This window comes from Phallusia mammillata, chromosome 5 (assembly GCF_965637545.1).
Source record: "Phallusia mammillata chromosome 5, kaPhaMamm4.hap1.1, whole genome shotgun sequence".
NCBI lineage: Eukaryota > Metazoa > Chordata > Ascidiacea > Phlebobranchia > Ascidiidae > Phallusia > Phallusia mammillata.
Genome location: NC_137256.1, coordinates 16,143,114 through 16,166,318, shown reverse-complemented (window position 1 = coordinate 16,166,318; position 23,205 = coordinate 16,143,114). Strand labels below are relative to the sequence as shown.

Here is a 23,205-nt window from a genome sequence, read left to right as displayed (position 1 = left end):
ACCATGGCTTTTTCTTGTTTCTTTTTTGATCAAAGACCAGTTATAGTCCAATGCCCTTCTGCCCTTCCCAAAAAGCAAACCAATCGCATAACTCCTGCCACCGATGATTGGCGAAAGTGTTTTCGCTTGGAAAGGATCGGGGGGTTCTATTTCTTGCTGAGCAACACAAAATTTAGAGAATTCAACACAAGGGTAACCTCAAGTCGTGTGTTTTATCGTACAGATATTTCTTTGTTTTGAAAAAGTTTTAAAAAAGCACAAGAAACCTAAATATGTGCAGCATATGTGAAATGTGTTGTTCTGTGGGGTTTTACCGGGCTTTAAAAGCCAACTTCAAGATAGTGAAGACCATCCTTTCCAGATGTCTGTATGCTCTATATCTCATAGTTGCCGCTTGGAGAGTGGTCGTGGCTTACGATGATTTGAATTTTTGGTACCTTCTGATTTTCATGTTACCTTTGCTGATTGAAACACTTCTTATGGCATTTTGGAGAAAAGGCAACGAATATAAATGGTAAATACAGAAATAAAAAACAAATATTTTCGTTGGGGTTCTTTAAATTACATTAAAAAGGTTTTTTTGGTATGGATAAACAACAAAATGTTGAAAACATCACGCGCCTAATTGTACTTATTAGCTATGAATATAGCTGCAGTTCTCAAAGAAAACCCTTTTTGCAGGATAAGTGCAGTAGTGATGGTTTACCTAATCGGTGCAATTCCATGCATTTGGCTTTGGGAGCTAAAGATTTTTGAGTTAAAAGAAAATGGATCTAAAAACACAACTTGCGTGGTAAGTTGTACATTTTTTAATTTTTTTTTTCAAAAGTATGCTATTATATTTGTGGTCCAATCATTCAAACACAGAAAAACACAAATCCAATAAACAGCTGAATTTATTTGTTACAACTGATATCACACAAGTGGCATGAAACAAACGTTTACCTGGCAAATTTGATACACTAAACAAAATTAGCTACACACGGAAAAAATCTAACACGTCATCAAAAATTTTTGTTATTTGTGCGTGTAACGGTCTGGAAAAAAACAGTTTGGTTCAATTAAACTAACCGTGTCCCTTTTTGTTTGGGTTTATTTCAGGTTGATGGTTTTGTCAATATTTGTCTCTCACAAGAAGCTTGGACCCTGGCTTTGGAGCAAGCCATTTTATTTATCCTGATTCTCGGCAAATGGATTGCGCCCAAAGGTCAAATGTCACCTGATGAACTTTCGCAGCTTCTTTTAGTTTATCTCGGCGCCGGTGCTGACATCGTAGAAATTCTTGATCTCATTAGGGACGACGATGTAGAAAAGGTTAGTATGAACGTCAATCACCAGTCCCTGCGTATATTTGTTAAGAAGAATTTTAATAACACATTAAACTTTTGTGATGACAGATTTTAAATAACACATTGCTATTAATCATTTTGGCGGCGTGGAGTTGGAGCTTATTGCAGTTCTGTTTCGTAACAACAGCGGTGAAAGACATGCCTACCATATCGTCAGCAATAGTAGATTTGAAGGACGAGGAGAATGTAATAAACGAAGTGGAGGAAAATAAACTTGATGAAACAGAAGTAATATACATTTTGTGCCATTCATTTCTTTAATTTTCCTTTAGCACGAACAGTTTCATAAGTATTTCCGGTTTCAAAACACAAACCCTTAAACTTCGACCCAAAAATAAATCAGGGACGCAAAAGTATTTGGTATGTGGATCATTAATAAATATTTGAACCGGTTTATTTATTAAAATACAACACCCCATCTATACTATGTGCCGACGTACGATCATTTATTACACTTTACCTCTAGATTGCAGAAAAGCGTGCTGAAATACCGGGGATAAGCGAAGTGAAGGTTGACATGAATGAAGGTGAATATAGTATGACACAAGATTACGTCTCCAGTGACAGACGATCGGCTTGCTGTGTACCTTGCTTCTATGACAACAAGATATTCTGTTTCCACAACGAAATTTGGGGCATGGTTGCCGGTCTTTTGTTTCAGGACGTCCCGTTTTTCGCCCTGCGAATTAGTTTGATGGTAATTTACAGGATTGTGACGCACTCAACCATATTCTTTGCCATCAAAAATGCGTTTGTCATTATATTGTTGACAAATCGAATTCGTGTAGTCGTGGTTGAAAATAAGTACAAGTGGTGGAGAGTTATGAGAGAAGCACGTCACCAGAGAATGCAACGAATGGAGGGAATTGTGACACCTAATCTTTACGTTGGCGACAAACGACGCGAAACGTTCACGTATGAGACCAAAAAACCCAAGTGGTTAATTTGGCGATCCTAACTAAACAAGCTCCTTTTTTAATCCGCAAAATTCTTGTATGTTTTCCCATATTTAAAACTACAACAGGAATTCGGTTGAATGTTTGATTTTCTGTCGGACTCCATTTTCTGTCCAAATTTTGATGGTTAGTTGTTTGACACCCCTCAAATTGACCAACCAAGATTCCTCAATCGTGTACAAAGCGCAAAACCCACTTTCTACTGTTTTTGCCCCTAAACACTATGAAATAAAGTGTAGCTATAGTATACTATCAACATATAAGTTTAACAAAATCTTAGAATTGTGATCACTACTCTTTGTAAATTAACGTTTAACATTGTTATCGGAAATGGTAATTTTTAGTGTTAAGTTGTGTAGCTATGATTTTCTTCATCACGCGTGTAAATGCAAGTGTTCATTAAACTAACTTTTTGTTTGAATGTACTAATTTTTTGCCATGACACATAATCACCCAAACAATGTCAGCCACCTAACAAATTTGTGTAACAAAGAATGTGTAACACATTGAGCGTTTTTATAGTTTAATTTGAACTTCAAATAAATATTTTAATGTAGCACAAAACGGCTAGGCAACAACTAAATAATGCAAATGTATTGATTAGTTTTGTGGTTGTTATTGTTATATGTTTAACTTTGGAGACTTTACCCGACTTGTCAATTCGGTCGCAATTTTTGGAATGCTAATAACCAGTTATAAGTTTGAACAATAGGAAATAAAAGTTAAATTTTAAATATTTATTGTGTACTGAAAAAAAAACATTTTGCTGAAATTTGTAAAATTCAAATAAACTATTCAAAGCTATCAAGCATTTTTTTTAAATAATAACTTTTAAAGTTGTTAGATTTGTTACACGCGCCTGTTACTTAAATGTAGTTAGTTATCAAGGAAAAAAACAAAAAAAACTTGGGGAAACAAAATGACCTGGCGCACCATAATATTTGTTGGAACAACAAACTAAAGGGCGAAAAATCCAGACCTAAAAGTTTTGTGGTATTGCGCAGCTTTTTGAATGTATACAGGTAACAGGGTAATCAACAAAAATGTCATACAACTAACATTAGTTTTGACTGAGTCCGTATGGCAATTTTCCAATAACTAAAAGGTAACTCATATTAATAGTGTCAAAAAATCAGGCAGTACGAATTAAACCAATACCCGATAATGACATTTAAATGATGTAAAACCGTTACGGTATTTACCGCACGCACATAAAGCAAATAGTGCAGTTTATTTACAGAAGAATAAAGCACATTGCGTCAATAAACAGCAGATGACTCACATGAAACATATGTACTTTTGTGTGTGTAATTAAACGTGTTGTGCTATTTGATTCCCTCATAACTATTTTGCGTTGTATATTACTTAAGAGCGCCATTTCAGCCAAGTCGGTCGCCTCACTATAACCTCACTGGGCCCATTGTTTGCTTCAGTCGTGTACAGTTCTCCCGCACCAGCGCAACTAATACGGCGCGCCCTCTGGTGGCGAGCTTCCTTAACTACTTTTAACCACTTCCACTTTTGCACAACCACAACAGCCTGGATCCTATTTAGCATTAAAATTATAACAAACGTATTTTTAATGGCAAAAAACACGGTTGTGTTATCAATAATGTTAAACTTAATCATTAGAGCGAGTCGAGCAACCAAAAACGGTATTTCCTGAAAAATCAAGACGATCACCATTCCCCAAATTTCATTGTAGAAGCAGAAAATCTTGTGATCATACTGACACGGCATACAGCACGTAGATGGTTGTTTGTTGTGAACTTCTTTGTCGCCTTTTATGTAAGTTGGTCCTGGAAGTTTTGATGATTTTTCTGAAACCTTTGAGCATAGAAAATGTCAGACAAAAGTAGATGATCGTGCAATGATTTTGAATAAATATGCAATTCTTTTCGACAAGGGGAAATAAAACATATATGTTTTTTACATATTTATTCAAAATACATATGTTGTAACTATACACGCGGAGTAAATTTTGTGACAGAGTAAAAAATCTACGCTTTAACACATTTTGAACACTCATACTTTTAATTCCAGGTTCGGGTCTGAAGCACTTATATCGGGCAATTCCTTCACCGCGGCTGTCACGAAGTTGAACTGCAACAAACTCCAGCTCCAGACACCTAATATGACGTTTATGGCCGTGGGATCACCAATCTGGATTTGTTCAAGAAAAAGGGAATATAAGTTATGATTAACTGCAATGCATTAACTGCAATGCAAACCTTTTCGATTTCTTCATTTCGAGTTAGTTCCAACATCTCCAAAATATCACCACCTGCTCCGAGGTAAACCAAGAGAAGTTGCGAAATCTCGTCACGTGACATTTGGCCTTTTGGGGCAATCCATTTTCCAAGAATCAATATAAACATGATTGCTTGCTCTAATCCAACAACCCAATTTTTTTGTACCTCAGCACTTTCTTGTACCTTTACGACAAAGAAAAGCAGAAAACAAACAAAACATAACATACCGGGAATAAAGGCAGCTACTTTGTGAAATGACCAAAACGAGACCTACCGTCATAATACAAGTAGTCGTCTCGTTATTGAGTTTTTTTTCATCGGTTAAATTAAGTTGATATGCTTGAAATTCCCACAACCAAATTATTGGAATCGAACCCATGAGAAATATAAAAAATGCCGGGACTGATCCTAAAAATAAAATCATTCAAAGGATGAAGTAATACACCAAATATAGTATGCTGCAGACCAAAATATAGTATGTTGCAGACCAAATATAGTATAAGGTTTCATCAGTGCAGCCGGTGACGAGAAATCGGCCGTATTGGCTATTGTGGCCATCCAACGGCACTCCAGTTTGTTGGTATTAATAGGCTAAAAAACCCATGTCTAGTTTGTGCGAGTCTGTGCGAGTCTGTGCGAGTCTGTGCGTCTGCAGCTTATCATTTATTGGCCAAATGTAGAATGTTTACCATTTAAATTCATTGCCACGTCGCTTGATAGCCATGTACCAGGCTTCAGCAACCAATGGAATTAGAAGTAGAAAAAGATACCAGTAGTTGCAATTCCCAGTGGAAACCACCACCCTCCACACGGCGATTGAAATATACACGACGTAGAGACATCTGGAAACGATCGACTTAACGATCTTGAAGTGTTTTGTCAAAGAAGAATTTAAGCACGCCATTTTGCTTTTTTCGCTAGTTTTTCCTTTTCTCGTTTCTTGCATTGAAACGAAAACTTTATGTCCTGCTCAATATGGAGCGCTACTAATTACCTTACATCAGAAAAAGGAATATACACAGTTAGGGCCTAAATTTTAGGTTGAAAACTATAAGTTATTAGTCAGTTTTATTGCTAAAGTTATTATAAATTCTCACCCAACACGCCCCAATAGCCCTACACACCAGGGGTCGGCAACCTTTTTTGCACTGCGGACCTTTTTTGAAACTGAAAATTTATCGCGGACTGGTCTTCATAAAAACTACAAATATTTAGCAATTAAAACGCTCAAATTAGTTTATCATCCCCGTGATACATGGGCAAAATGTTTCATAGCATTTAAACTGAAAAATTATACGGGCCGGTAACGAACTCCTCGCGGACCGGTACCGGGCAGCGGACCGGCGGTTGCCGACCACTGCTATACACCTCCAACCTTTTCATCTGCTTTTCGTTTACAAAATTGTGCTCTGTACGTAACCCGCGGTATTTAGCCTTGTGTGTATGTTCTTATGTTAGTCTATTTTCTGCACAGCACCACCATTTAAAAACAACACCCAATTTGCATTAACCTAAAATCAATTGCTGTTCATCATATAAGGAACGAGCAGGGTTGGGTAACGAGTCCTTTTAGTCGAGTCTCAAGTCAAGTCAGTAGGGTTTCGAGTCCCAAGTCAAGTCAAGTCAGAAGGGGTTCGAGTCTCAAGTCGAGTCGAGTCAAATGAGGCTCGAGTCTCAAGTCAAGTCAAGTCATTAGTGGTTCGAGTCAAGGCAAGTCCCCAAAAGTTTTTGCAAGGAAAGGTTAAAGGTTTGGATAATTTATCTATTTGAATGGTTCATCGCGACTTTTTTACGGACCCCACTTTATTGCAGTGAACAAATCCCATCAACGTCCCTTTCTTAGAGTATAGCAGGGCTTTGAGGCGTTCGATGTGGACCTCGACGGTCTTTTGATTACGGCAACATTTGTGTGTTAATTAACTAAACAATGCAATGCTGAGGCACTTTTTAAACTGGGGTCGACATAACGATTGATCGGCAGTCTGCGAGGAGCCTAAAGTCCTGCCAAAATCTAATGTGAGTTCAGATTGTCCAACTATGACGAAAAAATGGTCGATTATTTCACCATACATTTAACAAAACGGCGGTTGTTTGCGCATAATTGTATCTGTGATTTAATAAACTGGATTTTAAATCATTACCTTACGAAGCAATCCTGTAAAACCAGATAAAATGTATTCTGTATGACGTTGTACCAATACACTCTCGCAAGGAATAAAATCACGTTTGGTGCATATCAGTTCAAGATTTCAATTTTGACCGCGATTGTCCACATTAGCTATAACCAAATAGGCTAAGACACGTTGCATTTGCATTTTCTGACAGAAGTGACCTTTGGTAATTTTTATCTTTTGTATCTGGACTTTTGACGAAACTAATTGAGTAGCCCTGGAGTATAGGGTCAACTTTAATGAAACACGTTAATTGACACTCATTAAACAGCTTGGACAAGAACGTTAATTTTGAAAACCCAAAAATATTTTTACTGCATGCGATAGCTAGAGCGTTTGTACAGTAATATAAGCGCTTAATAGCGAATACTTGGCCTTGGCGTGTACTGCATTCAGTGCTGGATTAACCTATAAGCAATATAAGCACGTGCTTAGGGCATCAAGTATAGGAGGGGCACCACAGAAATGGTTTCTAGGTAAATTATTACATTTAACAAAAAACTACAATTGTATTCAAAATGTAATGAAAAAGTTCTGTTTATAAAGCGAGAAAATAAAATAACTGACAAAAGAAATTGATTGCGTGCTATATGACGTAACAACGTTGCGTTGTTCTGTTTGTTAAAACCCAAAAAGACTCGGGTCCCCAACCCGTCGATCGCGATCGACTGGTCGATCTCGGACTGATACAAAGTCGATCGCGAGGGATTCAGAATATTATTTTTGTAATTTGTTTTGTAATGCGTTTTTACGGAATGTTGCCCTATACATAGATGACATTATTGTGAAAGTTAATCATTAGGATTTGTTGAAGTTCACATAACAAATACTCAGCAGGCGCTTTGTTGCGTCATAAAAGTAATAGTTACAGTATTAATGGCTACTTTGTGCTGGTACTTTTTCTGTTCCCAAGATTAGCATTGGATAAATTACAAAAAATTAAGTTTAATGCAGTAAAAAAGTCACACCCAAACCACGATACAAAACGTAAAACAGGGCCCGGAAAACCCTAGTTCTCCTTTGGTAATGCACACATATTCTTGCATTATATTGTTAGTTTGTATTGGAATGGTATTTTTTTACAATTGGGCAACAGTGCTGAGACTGGGAAAGGCAGCAAAATTAGGCGTTTTGGTTTGAATTTTGGAGTATTTCTGACATTCTGAAACAAATCTGCAAGTTTAATATCAGCTAAGCTACTAGTCTATTACCCTTGCTGTATATTATGTTAAAATCGAAATCTCGATGAATAGTTTTGTTTTTGTTTCGTTTATATTTCAAATTAAAAATGATGTAAGGGGCACCAAATTGTTTTAGTGCTTAGGGCCTCTAATGGTGTTAATCCGGCCCTGACTGCATTCGCATACCTTAAAACAAGCAATAAGTACAATGCTTAATACCAGCGTTAACAAGTTTGTGCATGTAGCAGCGACTTCGTTACGTTAAAATTAAGCAAAAATAGCTTCGCATCGCACATTAAAGTGCTGTTGTTGTTTGGTTGAAGCCGACTGAACAGGTTATCCATTATAAGAAATTTCCGTTTTGTTGGTGAAATAACGAGTCCGAGTCGAGTCTCTACCAAGACGTGTCCAAGTCAAGTCGAGTCTTTTCACAGCTGAGACTCGAGTCAAGTCAAGTCTTTGAAAAAGGTGAGTCTCCCCAACACTGGGAACGAGACTATAAGCTAATTGCCAAATACCAAGAACACCTTTACCGTGTCTTTCTCACAGTATTAAATAATACTAATAAACAGTAATACCGTACATTGGCACTTACGCTTCTGCTCGCAAGTGAAAATAGAACTAGAAACTATCAATATGTATTCATACTGTAGTTGTGTATGATAGTTATAGTCCACGTTTTTAGGCTGCAGAGTGACGTCGTTACAAAAATAAATTGCCTTAAAGGGGTGTCGCGAATCCAAGAAGGTCAAAAACAATGGGCTGACAGTCTAACTTGAAACTTAAACAAAAGACATATGAGACACTTACATGTTTCAAACATTAATATTACGCTTTATTTTTGTTTCTGGCAACGATATTTGATTTGCACCTATGAGTGAACCAAACATGTCGAAAATAAACTAACAAACCTTTTCCAACGATATGACGAAACACAAAAGCTACAAACTACTAGTTCTAAGCGAAACTCGGAAAGTCTTGCAAGCATGTAGATTTATTTAGTAGGCTCTTTAATATAGTAGGTTATACAAACCTGCGTTCTATCCAAAATGCTAAACCGCGTCACGTTCTGCCTGTATGTTACAAAGAGCTATGTGATAACAGATTCATCACATATGGGGTATTTCCAAAGTCCGCCTTAGATTCTTTTTAGTAGGCTAATCCTCTGGAAATTTACCAGGTGACACAAAACATGCCCATATAACTGGAATAATGTTCGATTATTTTGAGAATACCTTGACCTTTGTTTTACTTTTATGTAAACAACAATCATTTTGGTGGACAGTAATCTTATTTCGACAGAAATTCGAAAATATATACCACGTAAAGCAGTGTTGCAAGTCTTAAGTTGGGCTTGAGTTTTAATAAAACGGGTTTGGTTTAGACCGGACATGATTTTTGCCCAATTTGTAACAACTTTCTGTCTTAGTATTTTTTTCTTAAAAGGGGTTCACACAAAATTTTTAAGCACTCGTATTTTGTTCACGTGCACTTGAACGCGACAAGCATAGTAACTTATGACGGTACAATGGCACGAAAAAACACAGGACACAGCTGCGAAAACCTAGCGGTTGAGAATACGCTAAAACAATACTAACAGATGGAGGGCAACGGTAAAAAAACGCAGCAGCTGTACCTGGTAAAAACTCCTACAACTCTGATAAAATGCACACTTCAGAGCTGCATATTTTCATTCGATGTTAACAAAAGAGTTTTTATTTGCAACGTACGTATTTTTGTTGTACAAGCGTCAACAGTGTGCCTGGTTTACAACACACTAAAAGTTTGTTTGTTTCTTTTCAGCAAAACTCACATTGTGTTTACTTTTTGGGGGGTTCTCACTGACAATTGTGTTTGCTTCAAGAATCAAAATAAGGTAACCAAAACAGTCTGATGCGAAGAAACTTTGCCAAATTAAACAAGACAAGACGATAATATCACTTCAATCTATCTTTTCAAAAAGCAAAGATTATTAAACTGCCTTCTTGTCATATTTGTAGTGAAGGCATTACAAGCAGATTTTGGTCCCCCCCTGACCCGCTTATAAATGTCATGTTTTTGCAAATATGAGCTTGATGGTGACGAACTAACATCAACAAATGCGAAAAAAATCCCTTTTAAAGAGGATTACAAATCACACAAAAATAGCGCACATGGAACATCAGTTTAACAAAAGCAGATTGTTTTGTGCTGTTGTCTTTACTTTCTGCGTCTGACTGGTTTGGCTCGTATTCGTTTTGTGGCTGGAGAGGCTGCAGATGGACCCAGGTTAAAACCTCCAGGAATATTGTTTTGTTGGGGTGTTGAAAATGATGTATCTAAAAGCATATCAACGAAATAACGTTATTTACCATGATTAGACACTCTACAGGGCTGCAACTAGAACTTGGCTATCTTAAATAAAAACTAGAATAGTGGTTTTCCTATATATTGTCAGTTTATTTATACTACATCATATTTAACAATGCATCACATATACCATTTACTGTATTTATAATGGATATATATTTGGCACCTACATTTCATTGGGTCCCTATCTTTTTCCTGGCACTTTATAACATAATTGTTTCTGCAAGCATAATCTAATGGGTCCCCACACGACTTGGTAACAGTAAAAATAGGGCACAATCATTGTTAAACTGGAATAGGGTTTTCCTATATATTCCATTTTACAGAAACTGTGCCATATTTACGCACCATTCATTATAATTGTAAGGGATATATATTTGATGGATACATTCAGTATGTACCAATATTTTTGTGGCCTTTTATAACATAATTGTTTTTGCAAGTTGCAAGCAAAAACCAATGAGTCCCCACACACACATATATTTGTAATTTGTAACAGGATGAATGGCGCATGCATATGCTAGGTAAGAATTTGAATCGCACAGATGACATTTGTCGTATTAAAGAAATATTGATAAACTTTTGTTTTCTTCATCCCAACAATACGATTGCTTAGCTGGGCATTTTATGTCCAAAACCTGTTCTGAAACAGTTTTATTGACGCTTTCGGTTTGAGAAGTCACGTTACACAGGTGTAACAAATCGTTCTGCGTTGTCGCTCTGCGTTTCGAAACACGATTAAGTTGACCTGTAGACATTAACGTTTACAGCACAATAAAACTAACATCGTAATATCTTAATTCCAACCAGTGAGAAAATGGTCAAGTGACGACTGCGTTCATGCATGAAGCAGAGGCATTTTTTCCATGCGCCACTATCGTCAATCACTCCCATTGCGTCAGCTGTGCAGTGAGCGAGCACAAATTTGACAAAAGACAGCATGTAAAACATATTTGGGGCTGTAAGAGTAATTACTGAGCCGATTGCACTGAAATTTTTAACAGCCAACAATGAGCACCCTATCCACAGCTGTTTAAAATTTCAGCAGGTTAAGTCTTGTATTTCTGACCTCATTAACATGTGAACAAACAAACAAATATTTGGGAGTAAAGGGGTGAAAATGGATATATACCACTTCAAGTTCCAAAACACTTTAAAATACGGTGCAATGTACCAATCAAAAAAGTATGAGTCCAGAATCATCTGTGTTAGCAAATATAGCCGTTTTAAAAATTTCACGTTTTGGGGGGCTGTGGGTGAACCGAGGAATCAAACGGGGTCAAAATTCACATGGACCACCTTTAGACCAATATCTATAATGTGTGTAAATTTAAAAAAAGTTTAAAACATTCGTTCTTGATCAAAACGTGGGAACAAATACGCGATAGACAGAAAAAAATAAAAAATAAATATAGACAAAAACAATATGTGTCCTCTTCAGTGAAGGGGACCCAAACCAGTACTTTGAAATGACTTTATCTGAAACGTACATATCTATTCTTTCATGAAAAGGCCCAATTTATTGGAAATATTAAACAAGTAAAAACTGACTTGGTCCAGATCCAGTGGATGGATTAGGAAACTTGAATGGTGTTGAAGATGCTGGTGGGTTTCCTGATTGAAGCAAACGCAGATTTCCCGTTGGTGCTGGACTTGCAGATGTTTGTGACTGTCCTCCAAAGTTGAAGCCACCTTGAGTTGACTTGTTCCCTGCTCCAAACTGGAATGCAGAAGTTTTCTGCTGAGGAGTAGACTGATTTTGAGATCCAAAATTTAGGGATGCAGGGGCTGGTATTGGAGGGTTAGGCTGAGAATTACCGAAGCCAAAAGACTTAGCAGGTTGATTTTGTGCTGATGGAGCAAAATTAAATGCCGACCCACTGCCAGTTTGCTGCAATGTACCACCAAAACCAAAAGGTGTTGGATTATTCTGTGAAGGTGGATTCGGTTGTGTGGCAGAAGAACCTCCAAAACTAAATGTACTAGAGCTACTGGAGCCAGGCTGATTTGTTGCACCAAATTTGAAAGAAGTAGAAGCACTTTGGGGCTGTTTTGGCTGAGTAGCCCCAAAATTAAACATGAGGCCAGAAGCTGAGGAAGACTGCTGAGAATTAGAACCAGCTCCTCCAAAGCTAAATGATGCAGGGTTTGATGCCGGCAGCGAATTTTGCTTGGTATTGCTTGTACCGAAACCAAACTGGTTAGATGATGAAGAACTTGACTGTCCAGTGTTGAAACTAAATGTTGGACCAGATTGTGTAACTTGTGATTGGGAGCTTGTTATAAGGTTTTGGGAAAATGGGGCAACAGACATTTGTTGTATTACTTCAGATTTTGTAGTTCCAAAATTAAAAACAGGTTTTAGTGCTGATGGTTGTGTCGGCTGATTCAAGTTGTTTTTAAACTCTGTAGTTTCTTCACTTTTATTGCCAAAACTAAAAGTTACAACTTGCTTGGATGAATCAACATGATCGCCAGCGTTAGTTGTTGCATTTGTTGTTTGCTTGTTAGCACTGGTAGATCCAAATGCAGGAGCTTTACCCACATTGCCAAGTTTGATGCTTGAACCTTGCTTTGCCACATCAACAGGCAAAGTAGTAATAACACCAGTGGATAAATTCTGCTTTTCAGAGCTGTTTGTTCCAAATTGAAATGTGGAAGCAGGCTTTGAACTACCAACAGTAGATAAACCAAAATTGACACCAGGTGGTTTTGATGTACTAATGCTCACTTCAGAACCTGATGTAGTTTTAGTAGCAAAACCAGTAAAACTTGGTGCAGTGCCTGTTGCAGTTACTGAAGGAAATAAACTGTTTTGTGGTTTGGTTGTTATACTTGACAATGTGCTTACAGATGAATTTAAAGCTGTGGCAGTTACTGAAGCAACTGTTGTTGTAGCAATGGAGGATGAAACCAATGATGAACCCAATTGACCAGTTTGATTCAGAGGTTTATTGAAAGTTCCTACTTCAGATGCTTGTAAAGTTGGTTTGGTACTAAATTGCACTTGAGCAATAGTGTGTGATGTGGGTTGTGCTGTGGTTATTTTGTTTTCAACAACAGTCGATTTGTTTAAATCAAATTTGGGAAATCCAGACTTGGAAGATAAATCAACTGATTTTGTCCTTGTTAACAGTTTGCTTGCAGTTTGTGTGGCAGTTAACAATGAACTTGATGCTGTTGGAGGAACGTTTGTGACAGACACTGGTGGTTGTTTCGTGGCAATTTCTAAAAAAATACAAAAGTTACATTTTATGCTTACTGCTTTTATTTGGTACAGGCAAGTTATGTGTAAAACTCTGAATAAAAGTAAAGCATGCTTCTTTTTAGTTAAATGTGAACCTGCCTAATTATTGTAAAATTAATTTACTGCCATAGCCTACTTTAGGCTTAATAAAAGCACTACATGACACAAAACAGAGTAAGCAAACACCAGACTGTCATCATAAAGCCCCACAGAAACAATACATTATATGGGCTGGACAACATCAAAAAGTGTGTTTCTTATTGTTGCAAAACAAATGCATGCTCCTGATGAGTTCAACATAACATTTATTTTGAAGACTGTACCACAATGAAATGTCTGCCGTAACCCTTGCTCTACAGCTATTTTTCATATTTAGCTGCATTTGATGCTGGGTATAGCACAATTTGACTTTTAAAGCTGGCCAAATTAACTGTTTAAAAAGATTACTGGAATATTGCTGTTACGTGTTTGTACATATGCCAACATTTGGGTTTAATATTATACTTACATACCACCTGTCTCTAGCCAATGCAAGCATTAGGGTCATAATGATAAGCAAGTTGAACTGGTCTGTCGTGCAGTAAAAATGACATAGCCTAACATAAACCATTTTCTTCATTCAGAAATGTGTCACACCAACTTTCCAAAAAAGTGTTAACTTATCAGTGTCATGTTAGTTAACAGCATACCCTGATTATCTTTTTCATCCTGCTCCAAAATTTCATCAAAAATAGACTTCTCTTGTCTGTCTGCTTGGATGTCATCATATTTCATTACTTGAGTGGGGGTCTGATAGAAAAAAAAGTTAGTGCTTATAGTATAGTAGTGGAGCTTTGGGTATGTGAACGGGTATGCACAAATAAACATGACAATGTTACAGTTTCTTATATGAATGTTTTGTTTTACATGGCACCAGTATGCCGATCTACTTACCAATTTTGGTTTTTGTTCTGTTGAACAAAACGTAGACTTTCTCTTGAGTTTAGCTGAGCCACCATGTTTAAATCGAAAGACTTCCTCTCGTCTTTCTACAATTTATCATGCAAAATACGTTTTCGTGTTTAGAAGTGAAACTTAATCCCTTGGGGACTCTTAAGTGAATAACTCAACTAGCCACATTTTCCACCATTAAAATGTAAAAACTTTTGACTTACTTTGTTTGGATACATTCATTTTTGTAGCTTTATTTTTAGGCCTTTCAGTTGATTTGGAAGGTACAGTTCTGTAAACAAAAGTCATAACATAATTTCACATACAAATATGTGTATAGGATATTAACATACTTTTGTGATATGTCTGAATCTTGTTTTGAAACTTCATCATGCAACTGATAAGAGCTTGACAAGAAAGTTTTCCTGTAAAGACTTTGTTGCAACTGTTTAAAAGGGATATAAACATTAAAATAGTCCCAATTACACTCTATGTCACTGAAGTAAAGTAATTGTACCTACTTAAAAACATTTCTGGATATCAGATACAAAACAAAAACCCACTTCACAGTTATTGAAAACACAAAATATTTGAACTTTTGTACTTAAACCACCAGTGCCATATTAGGGTGTATTTTAGTCATTTACTTTTAATCGTTTGGAAGAGCTGAATGAGGAATAAATGGCATTTCTTGTAGAAGGATTATTTTCCTGATGATCCTGGTCACATTCAGTTTCATCAAACAATCGTTTCCTTTCAGTGCTTGGTTTCATTTCTTCTTACAAATTATTCTAATTTAGTGCAACAATAAAACACGGCGACATCTTTATGCAGTACTAGAAGTAATAAAAGAATTGTAATTTTGACAAAAAAGTAATAAACAAGAAATATGTCAAAAGTTTTTTTTTGCAGTTTTGTCAAAACAATTCAGTTTATACCTTATGCTTGCTTTTAAAAGATTAATAAAAAAACATCATAATTGAAAATCTTGTTGAACCTGGTTGTTTGACCAAAATCAACAACAAAAACAGTTTAACACAAAACAATGTCAAACATAATTCGAATTAAATCAAAAGAACAGAAATGACAGCACATAACGAAATAAGACAAACAAACATTTTATTTTAGATGGAATAGTTTTTTAAATGTAAAATTATAGATTACATTTCCACATGGCAAGTTAAGAACTAGTTTCCTGTAAATAAACTTAGAACTAGTTTCCTGTAACGATATTTTACAACAGCCAGTTTTCTCCAGTTCGCTGTCTCTTGTTAAAAATGCTCAATTCTCTGGTTTATATCTGGTTCCGACATTTATTTTAATGCATGTTGTTTTAGTCATTTCCGAAACTTGAATCTGATGAGTCTGATGTTGATGAATCTGATGACATCACTTCAACATCTTCATGTGCTTTTGCTTCATTCATTAAGGTAAGATCTTGTTGATTACCCTAGAAATGGGATTCATATAAAAGCATTAATGCACACATTGGGTCAGTAGACAAAAAAATCACAAAATTTATCTAACTTATATACCTGAGTATCAAAACTTGTGAAGCTGGGAAACTGAATTCCATCTGGAAAAAATTGACATAAGAAACTTTAAAAATATAACAAAGGCATGTGCCATTACCTGTCCCAAACTGGACCGGTGGTTTTAAACTTGAGTCTGAATCCATTGCATTTTGTCCCAGATTATTAAGCTGACCAAGCCAACCACAACGCATTTCAATATCCTGCAGAATCAGAATATTTCAAATAAAGCAGGTAACATTTACTCTGTGCACCTTTAAGTTGTTAAATTTGTTGTTAATTTAAGTTGTTAAATAACTCCTAAATAACTAAACCTCTAAATGTTTGCTGCAAGATTGCTTACTTGTGGATATGGTCGTCGAGGATCTCCAGGTGACCAATTGAGAGGTGCCGCAGTGGAGCAAGAAGCACTAATTTTATGTGCATATTTAATCACATCTTCAGAAAATACTGACCCTGCAGAGTATTGTTCTCAAATTAAAAGTTATACTAATAACACAAATTTGTTTGGCTGGTTCAAATAAAAATTTCAATGCATATAAAGACTAAATAGAAAAATCCAATTCAGGCGAATAACAACATAAAACTGATTTTATTGTATCAGGCCATCTAATTAGTAATACAAGTGTGAATAAATCAGTGATGCATTTCTCAAAAACACTGTATGCACCAGCATAATTTTATGACAAATTAACGAATCCCAAATGGAGCACCAGTACGAAGTTTTACAATTTGCAAAGCAATATTCTGTTGAAGCCTTACCACTGTTTGCTTTGTCAAAAGACTTTAGTTTTGCTTTGGCTTGATAAAGTGATTTGGCCAAAAGATCTTCAGCACTTTTTAGGTGTTTTTGTAAAAAGCTGATGGCCTGAAAAAATAAATTCATTAATGTAATCAGGTGAATGACTGCCAAGTGTCTCCATTTTTTGTTTATAAACTGGGTTTTCTTCATATATCTACTGATGCCTGAAAATTTAGATTTATTTCTTACTTTATTCAGATTGAGTAAAACAATTTTGCCATTTCTCTCAACTGTTAATGACATTGCCATCCACATGGTAATGTTGTGTGCTAAAATCCTTGCTCAACTACATGGTTATGTTGTGTTTTTAAAATCCTTGCACAAAAAAGGCGTGTTTGTCTACAGAGGCGGTAATATATCTTTCCAGTCCAACAAAATCCATTTAGCCCAATTTTTATGATCAAACACCCAAGAGACGAATTTTATTCAATTCACGGCTGCCAGTACATGTGGTATAAACTGCTTAGGTCAGTGTTTCTCAAACTGTGGTACACGCACCACTAGTGCAGGGGTGTCCAACACGTGGCATGCAGAGCATTTGAAAATGGCACGCGAGCTTTTGCACATTCAAATAGTAAACATTAGGATTTGATTTGTCACACAATTAAATTTGTTTCTATTGATTCTTCTTGTTCAGTAAAGATTATCAGTAGTTACACAACCCACTAATGAAATTCTTAATTTTTTGACAAAGCCCCATTGCAAACTATTTGTGTCTTGTGTCGCATAAAGACAAAAAAGGTTTCTTGAGTATCATGAACAAGTTTACTCGCATTTGACGACATACTTTTTTTCCAACTATTTAATAGGTATTGGCCAAATATAAACTATTTAATATGTATTGGCCAAATATAAACTTTTTAATAGGCATTGGCCATGGATTGAGCCCGTACCTTTAAGACATTAAAGACAAAGTTTGGAAAAAGTACCAAACGTTGGCACGCGAGTATATTTTAAAACCAAATATGGCATGGCGGTATGTTCGAGTTGGACAGCCCTGCACTAGTGGTATGCCGAAACTTTTCTGGTGGTACGTGAGTAGCTTTCTGTGATACCTAATTTCAGTCCGATCTAAAATTGCAACTCACCTGACCCAACTGATCAGTCCTGGTTTGGGCGAAACTCGTGTCTTGTACAGTCTTTTGAATTTTAAAATATGCTAGTCCAGGCGAGAAAATGGGCCTATTTCTTGGTCTATTCATTCAAACAGGGTTAAGATGGGTGGTACGAAGCAATATAGTAAGTTGTCAGGTGGTACGCAGTCCGTATAAGATTGAGAACCACTGGCTTAGATGGTTACCTGGTCTTGTACAAGAATCTCATCTCGAATCTTCTCAATTTTTTGTTGAAGTTCTTGTTGCAGCCTTGCCACACACATCAATTCCACTAAATCATTGTTCTTTTGCAGAAGGATATCAGTAAGCTGACCAACATCCATGCTGAAAGCCATTTTAAGAAACGAAAAAACAAAAGCCATGTATCATTTGTTTCATTTTTTTACAGTTTACATAGCACTTAAAAAAACAAAACACACATTCTGTGTGTGTGTGTGTTTTAAATTGGATGTTTTGTTATCCATAAACTCACCTTATTGTTGTTTTTGACTCATCTTTTCCAGGCCTTCCTTGTGATGACTGCACGGAAAGTGTGTCAAAGAGCTGTCTTTGAGAAAAAACAAGCTTGGTAAATTAAAGACCATGGCAATGTTCAAGATATATATACTACCTTGTAATGAGATCAACATCATTAACAAGTGACAGTAGTCGTTTTTTGGTGCTTACATCCGACTCTTGATCCATTATGCCACAAAAGTTTCAACTGTTGTTTACAAACAAAACCAGCGTATTACTAAACTTTTCGTCATAATTGATAGTACTTGTTTTTCTGGTGACATGTTTTTTAAAGGAATGTATTTTCAGTGAAACCATACTTTAAAAAACTAGACTAAAAAACTAGAAAAGTGACTAGCACACTATTGTCAATACAAATATGAAGTCTACAGACTATTCTAAAATTGGTATGTATGTAATTACTTTTACATAGCATTATAAAACAAAAAAGTTTAATCTACTTCTAGGTGACTATGATATCTAAATCAATATGTATACCCATTACAAAGTATACATGTCATTTAATGCAATGACAACTTTTTCCAATCAGGTACTACCTACATTACAAAAATTTGTTTACATATCATTTACATCCTGAAAATAGGTTACAATAAAATGACAATCCAGTGCAGTACTCTATGTAAACCAAAAATAATTTTTAACAGTTAAACCTTAAGGGCAGAGCTTTAGTACACCAACATTTTTTAGCTTTCCTAGTTGTTTTGTTTCAAGCGCAGTAAGGGTTAGTATTTCATTGAAAAAATACACTACAGAAATATAGTCCACAAAGAACTGCATTCACGCTTTGTACTAAACTATTTAGTGCAATAATAGACTGTAGTAAAAACATAAACACAAAAACAATCCCAGCCATAGTTGTGTAAATCAGAATGCACAAAATCCTTTCTCATTCAAAAAATAAACTCTATTTTTATGACATAAAGTCAGGTCGGAAATTTATCTTGGGCACGAAGAACGTTTTTGTCAAATAAATTTGTTGACATTTGTGTAAAAAAAAATTTTTGTTTGCAGATTTTTCATTTCAACGAGCTTGTGACAATCTTTATGTCATAAAAGTTTTGTAAGTAATTCATATGAGACAAGTGTAAAGCTGTTGGAAATTACTCATAAATAGGGCAAATATTTTTTGAATTGTCAAAAAAAGTCAAAATTTTGTCAAAATTTTTAGAATAGGTTAAAAATTGTCAAAATTGTTTACAAGGTCAAAATTTTTTACAAAGTTAAAATTTTTTACAAACTGCATTGTCGTAGTGTTGTAGAGGTTGCACTGCCAGCGAACTATTCGTTTTACACCTTGTAGCCTACTTTATACTGTTGTAATTGGCCCATTGCCCTAATTATTGCGAATCATAAACCATCAAGTGAGTGAAACAATTAGGTTGATATGGTGTGATACTCAACACACCTCAAAACGTGCAAAATTTTGGTAGGTCCCAAGTCAGGTGCAGCTCTTGCTTCGGTTTTGCTTTAGATACTTCATGTATCTTTCGTTTATACAAATGTATTGAATAATTTTCGTTGTGTCTTAGCTGCAGCTTTTTGGCAGTGATTTTTAATTAGCTCATTCCCTTTTCGGGAATAGGTTAGGTCTATGTTCAGATTTTTGCCCTTCTGTTAGACTTTTGCACATTCTTTCGCTCTAGTTAGATTAGCCTAGCCATATTTTAACTTTTTGAACGATAATGCGTAATTTAACTACTTGAATTCTTTATAGGTCAAAATTTTGTCAAAAAAAAGTTTTTTAAGGTCAAAATTTGTCAAAATTTTTCAATTTGTAGGTCAAAATAATTCGTTTTTTAGGTCAAAAAAATAATTGCCCTACTCATAAAACATTAAAATAACAAAATAATTGCATGGAATAAAAAAAATCAAAATTGTCATTCTTTCTAAACACAACGTTAACAAGTTTAGCAAAAATCTTGCCAAGGTAATTCATAAAAGTTAAATGCAACAAATTCTGTTCAACTAACTTTGGTGAAAACAAAATCTGCAAAAAACATTTTGGAAAACTACAGCAAACCTTTTCAACTTTTTCCCACGGGCATGATGTCTAGCACAAACCTGGGAATCCCCGATTTGGCGCCAGGAACAGGAAGATTTCAAAAAATATTTTAGGCGTTTAATCCACTGATCTCTATGAATAGAGATCAGTGGTTATCAGTGGTTTAACCCAAAGCATAGATACTAAATCTATGCTTAAAGAGATCATAAAATAGATAATAAACAGACCAGCTGTTTTTAGTACTTTTATTTAGCCTTAGTCAAGTCTGTAATCTATATGAGTTTTTTTTCAACCTCTTATATCCCGCGACCATTTTGGCAACCAAACTAGCGCCCCCTTTCAAAACTTTCCAATTAGGCACACCTGTGTAGTGCACCCCTTCTTAGACTCATAGTGCACCCTTCTTAGATTTATACAATCAGGCACAATAAAGACAACATCAGTGAGATATCTGGTGTTGCATCTTGGCAACAAGTTTGTCGATGCGTGGCGCAGTGGCGCTGCTGTTGCCGGAGCATATCGATCAAACACGAATTTCCTACGACTGCCAAATTATCTCTTGTTATGTTTGGCAAACTCACAGCGAAGATTAAGTTTTAAAGTTTGTCATAATCTTTTTCTTCCGGAAACTCGTTCAAAGTAGAAGGCGTTGCAGTTTTCCCATTTGTAATCTTTATCCCAGAGCTTAGGTTTTGCCTGAAACACCGAGATTATTCTTTAATACAATTGATTATTGTTTGGCAATGCCCTTGTAGGGAAAGGTAGGCTATAACTCATTTAGCAAAAATGTAGGCTAGTGTAGGCCTACCATATTTCCATCCCCAAAAAGGAGGACACATTGTTAAATAGGACATGAAAACATACTTTAAGGGTCCCCAAAAAAATAAAAGTTATAAAAATTAGATGATATTGAATTATAGATTGGATAAAGTTTAAAGCTTGTATTCTCAAAATATGTAAAATCCACCTGTATTTAAAAAAATCAGCTGAAGATGTACATTTGGCTGTTTTCAAAGGCATGATTGTTAGTTTTGTATTCGGTAATACAGAATCTCTTTAAAAAGGAAGACATTTGGGCACTTTTTCTTGTCCTCGGAGGACAACTTGGTTTTTGTTAAAAAGGAGGACATGTCCTCCAAAAAGAGGACGTATGGTAGGCCTAGGCTAGTGTAACAGGGTAGGCTAGTGAAGCCGCTTCTTCTTGCAAAGATTTCACCAACCTTTCCTTTTTTGCTGTACATAAAAAGTTCCTCAGCTTAATCCGCACTTCAAAGACTCGCCCTTCGTCAAAACAGGCGAGTGTTGAGCGCACTCGATTTTATTGTGTAAATGAGCTTACTTGTTTGAGCACCTTCATCGACTCACATCCCAACGCCTTTAAGGCCTGAGCCAACATGCAATACATGAACGTAGGCTACAGTCCGGGGCTACTTCACGTTCATCGCAGTTTCCATTTAATATCATATGCCCGGAAGAATTCAGTATCAATAGTTTGATAAATATATTCTCCGCGCGTTCTCGATTCTAAATGTCTCTTGTATTTGGATATATTTTTGATAGTACCATGATTACAGAAAAACATCGCCATAAGTATGTTTTATTTTAAGTACACCGAATTTCGAAACATTTGGAACGAGTATGTTGTTTTGTCGCAGTTTCGGTTTTGGCCAGACTACTTTCTACGGTAGAGCTGCTAACACAAGAACTCGGTAGAGCTACTGACGCGGTGCCTCTTAGGAGATCCAAAAATGCCAAATTTTTAAAACGGTATATCTCAAAAAATGCTAACGGTTAGGGCTATTAGGGTCAGGGTAAGGTATTAGCATTTAAAATTCAATAAAACTAACCCGAAAAATTAGTTACTAATGTAAATTTTTTAAACATTTGCATCCTAAACCAACCCTCTTTAGCAGCTAAATAAATAATTCAGCTCTTTACGCCACCTATCAAAAATTAAGCACTTTTGGATCTCCTAGGAGGGAGGCACCGCGTCAGTAGCTCTACCCAAGAACTCACGGCACGGGCCTGCTAATTTCCGGTAAGTGACGCAACAGAGCATAGATGTTTGCACACTGATCTCTATAAATAGAGATCAGTGTGTTTGCAATGGCAATAATTGCTGACTCAGCAAATAGCCGACTTGGCAATTATTGCCATTGCAAAAGCCTGAGTTCTTGTGTTAGTAGTTCTACCTTTTTCGACACGAATCACGTTGTCTGCAAAATATTAGGTGCATTGTTCAGCTTACGTATTATAATGAGAGTTGACACCAAAGGTTCGGTGGCATAGGTTTTCAAACGAAATAATAGACAAATATTCGTGTAAAATTGAGTCTAACCACAAACATATTTTTGAAAGTAAAATATACAGATACCGTAACTGTGCCCAACAGAACGTATATCGATGTATAATCTGTTGCGCATACTGGTTTTCAGCCCCAAGCCCCCAAATAAATTACAAAATTGGAGTGTGGAAATAATATTGGTCCAAAATTAAAGGTAAAGCTACTAACACCATCCGTTTCTCCTGATCCAAAAGTGCTTAATTTTCGACAGGTGGCGCAAAGAGCACTTTTTTCATTTAAAACGGTATATCTCAAAAAATGCTAACGGTTAGGGCTATTAGGGTTGGGGTAAGGTATTAGCACTTAAAATTCAATAAAACTAACCCAAAAAATTAGTTACTAATGTAAAAATTTTATGTAAATATTTCCCAGCCCAACCCCTTTATAGCCGCTAAATAAATAATTCAGCTCTTTACGCCACCTATCGAAAATTAAGCACTTTTGGATCAGGAGAGGTAA

At 36.0% G+C, this 23,205-nt stretch overlaps 3 protein-coding genes across 3 annotated transcripts; 1 reads left to right on the top strand and 2 right to left on the bottom strand.

Annotated features, from left to right (window-relative positions):
• The first annotated feature begins 290 nt into the window (after positions 1-290).
• Positions 291-2,307, top strand: LOC145229605 (transmembrane protein 26-like). The gene is made up of 5 exons (XM_080094951.1): positions 291-514; positions 682-793; positions 1,102-1,314; positions 1,398-1,577; positions 1,816-2,307. Exons 1-5 carry the CDS (start codon positions 291-293, stop codon positions 2,305-2,307), a joined length of 1,221 nt encoding a protein of 406 aa, XP_079951077.1.
• Positions 2,308-9,609: 7,302 nt separating this feature from the next.
• On the bottom strand, positions 9,610-15,286 carry LOC145229222 (uncharacterized). Its single transcript, XM_080094518.1, has 7 exons — positions 15,083-15,286; positions 14,789-14,880; positions 14,660-14,727; positions 14,439-14,533; positions 14,195-14,294; positions 11,810-13,486; positions 9,610-10,227 (listed from the first exon to the last, which is right to left on the bottom strand). The coding sequence occupies exons 1-7, from the start codon at positions 15,206-15,208 to the stop codon at positions 10,109-10,111; spliced, it is 2,277 nt and encodes a 758-aa protein (XP_079950644.1). The 5' UTR covers positions 15,209-15,286; the 3' UTR covers positions 9,610-10,108.
• On the bottom strand, positions 15,272-20,555 carry LOC145229223 (mediator of RNA polymerase II transcription subunit 4-like). The gene is made up of 9 exons (XM_080094519.1): positions 20,421-20,555; positions 18,495-18,587; positions 18,357-18,431; positions 18,070-18,208; positions 16,730-16,835; positions 16,311-16,423; positions 16,068-16,170; positions 15,971-16,011; positions 15,272-15,885 (listed from the first exon to the last, which is right to left on the bottom strand). Exons 2-9 carry the CDS (start codon positions 18,566-18,568, stop codon positions 15,769-15,771), a joined length of 768 nt encoding a protein of 255 aa, XP_079950645.1. The 5' UTR covers positions 18,569-18,587; positions 20,421-20,555; the 3' UTR covers positions 15,272-15,768.
• Positions 20,556-23,205: the final 2,650 nt, after the last annotated feature.

Bases quoted from the DNA above. Each gene is read 5' to 3' on its own strand.
- LOC145229223 (XM_080094519.1), bottom strand. From the start codon at position 18,568: ATGGATCAAGAGTCGGATGTAAGCACCAAAAAACGACTACTGTCACTT. The intron at 18,209-18,356 runs GTGAGTTTATGG...AATGGCTTTCAG, and splicing joins GAGTCAAAAACAACAATAAG to CATGGATGTTGGTCAGCTTA. The intron at 16,836-18,069 runs GTAACCATCTAA...TTATTTTTTCAG, and splicing joins AGATTCTTGTACAAGACCAG to GCCATCAGCTTTTTACAAAA.
- LOC145229605 (XM_080094951.1), top strand. From the start codon at position 291: ATGTGTTGTTCTGTGGGGTTTTACCGGGCTTTAAAAGCCAACTTCAAG. The intron at 794-1,101 runs GTAAGTTGTACA...GGTTTATTTCAG, and splicing joins CTAAAAACACAACTTGCGTG to GTTGATGGTTTTGTCAATAT. The intron at 1,315-1,397 runs GTTAGTATGAAC...TTGTGATGACAG, and splicing joins GGGACGACGATGTAGAAAAG to ATTTTAAATAACACATTGCT.
- LOC145229222 (XM_080094518.1), bottom strand. From the start codon at position 15,208: ATGAAACCAAGCACTGAAAGGAAACGATTGTTTGATGAAACTGAATGT. The intron at 14,728-14,788 runs GTATGTTAATAT...TTTTGTTTACAG, and splicing joins GATTCAGACATATCACAAAA to AACTGTACCTTCCAAATCAA. The intron at 14,534-14,659 runs GTAAGTCAAAAG...GATAAATTGTAG, and splicing joins AATGAATGTATCCAAACAAA to AAAGACGAGAGGAAGTCTTT.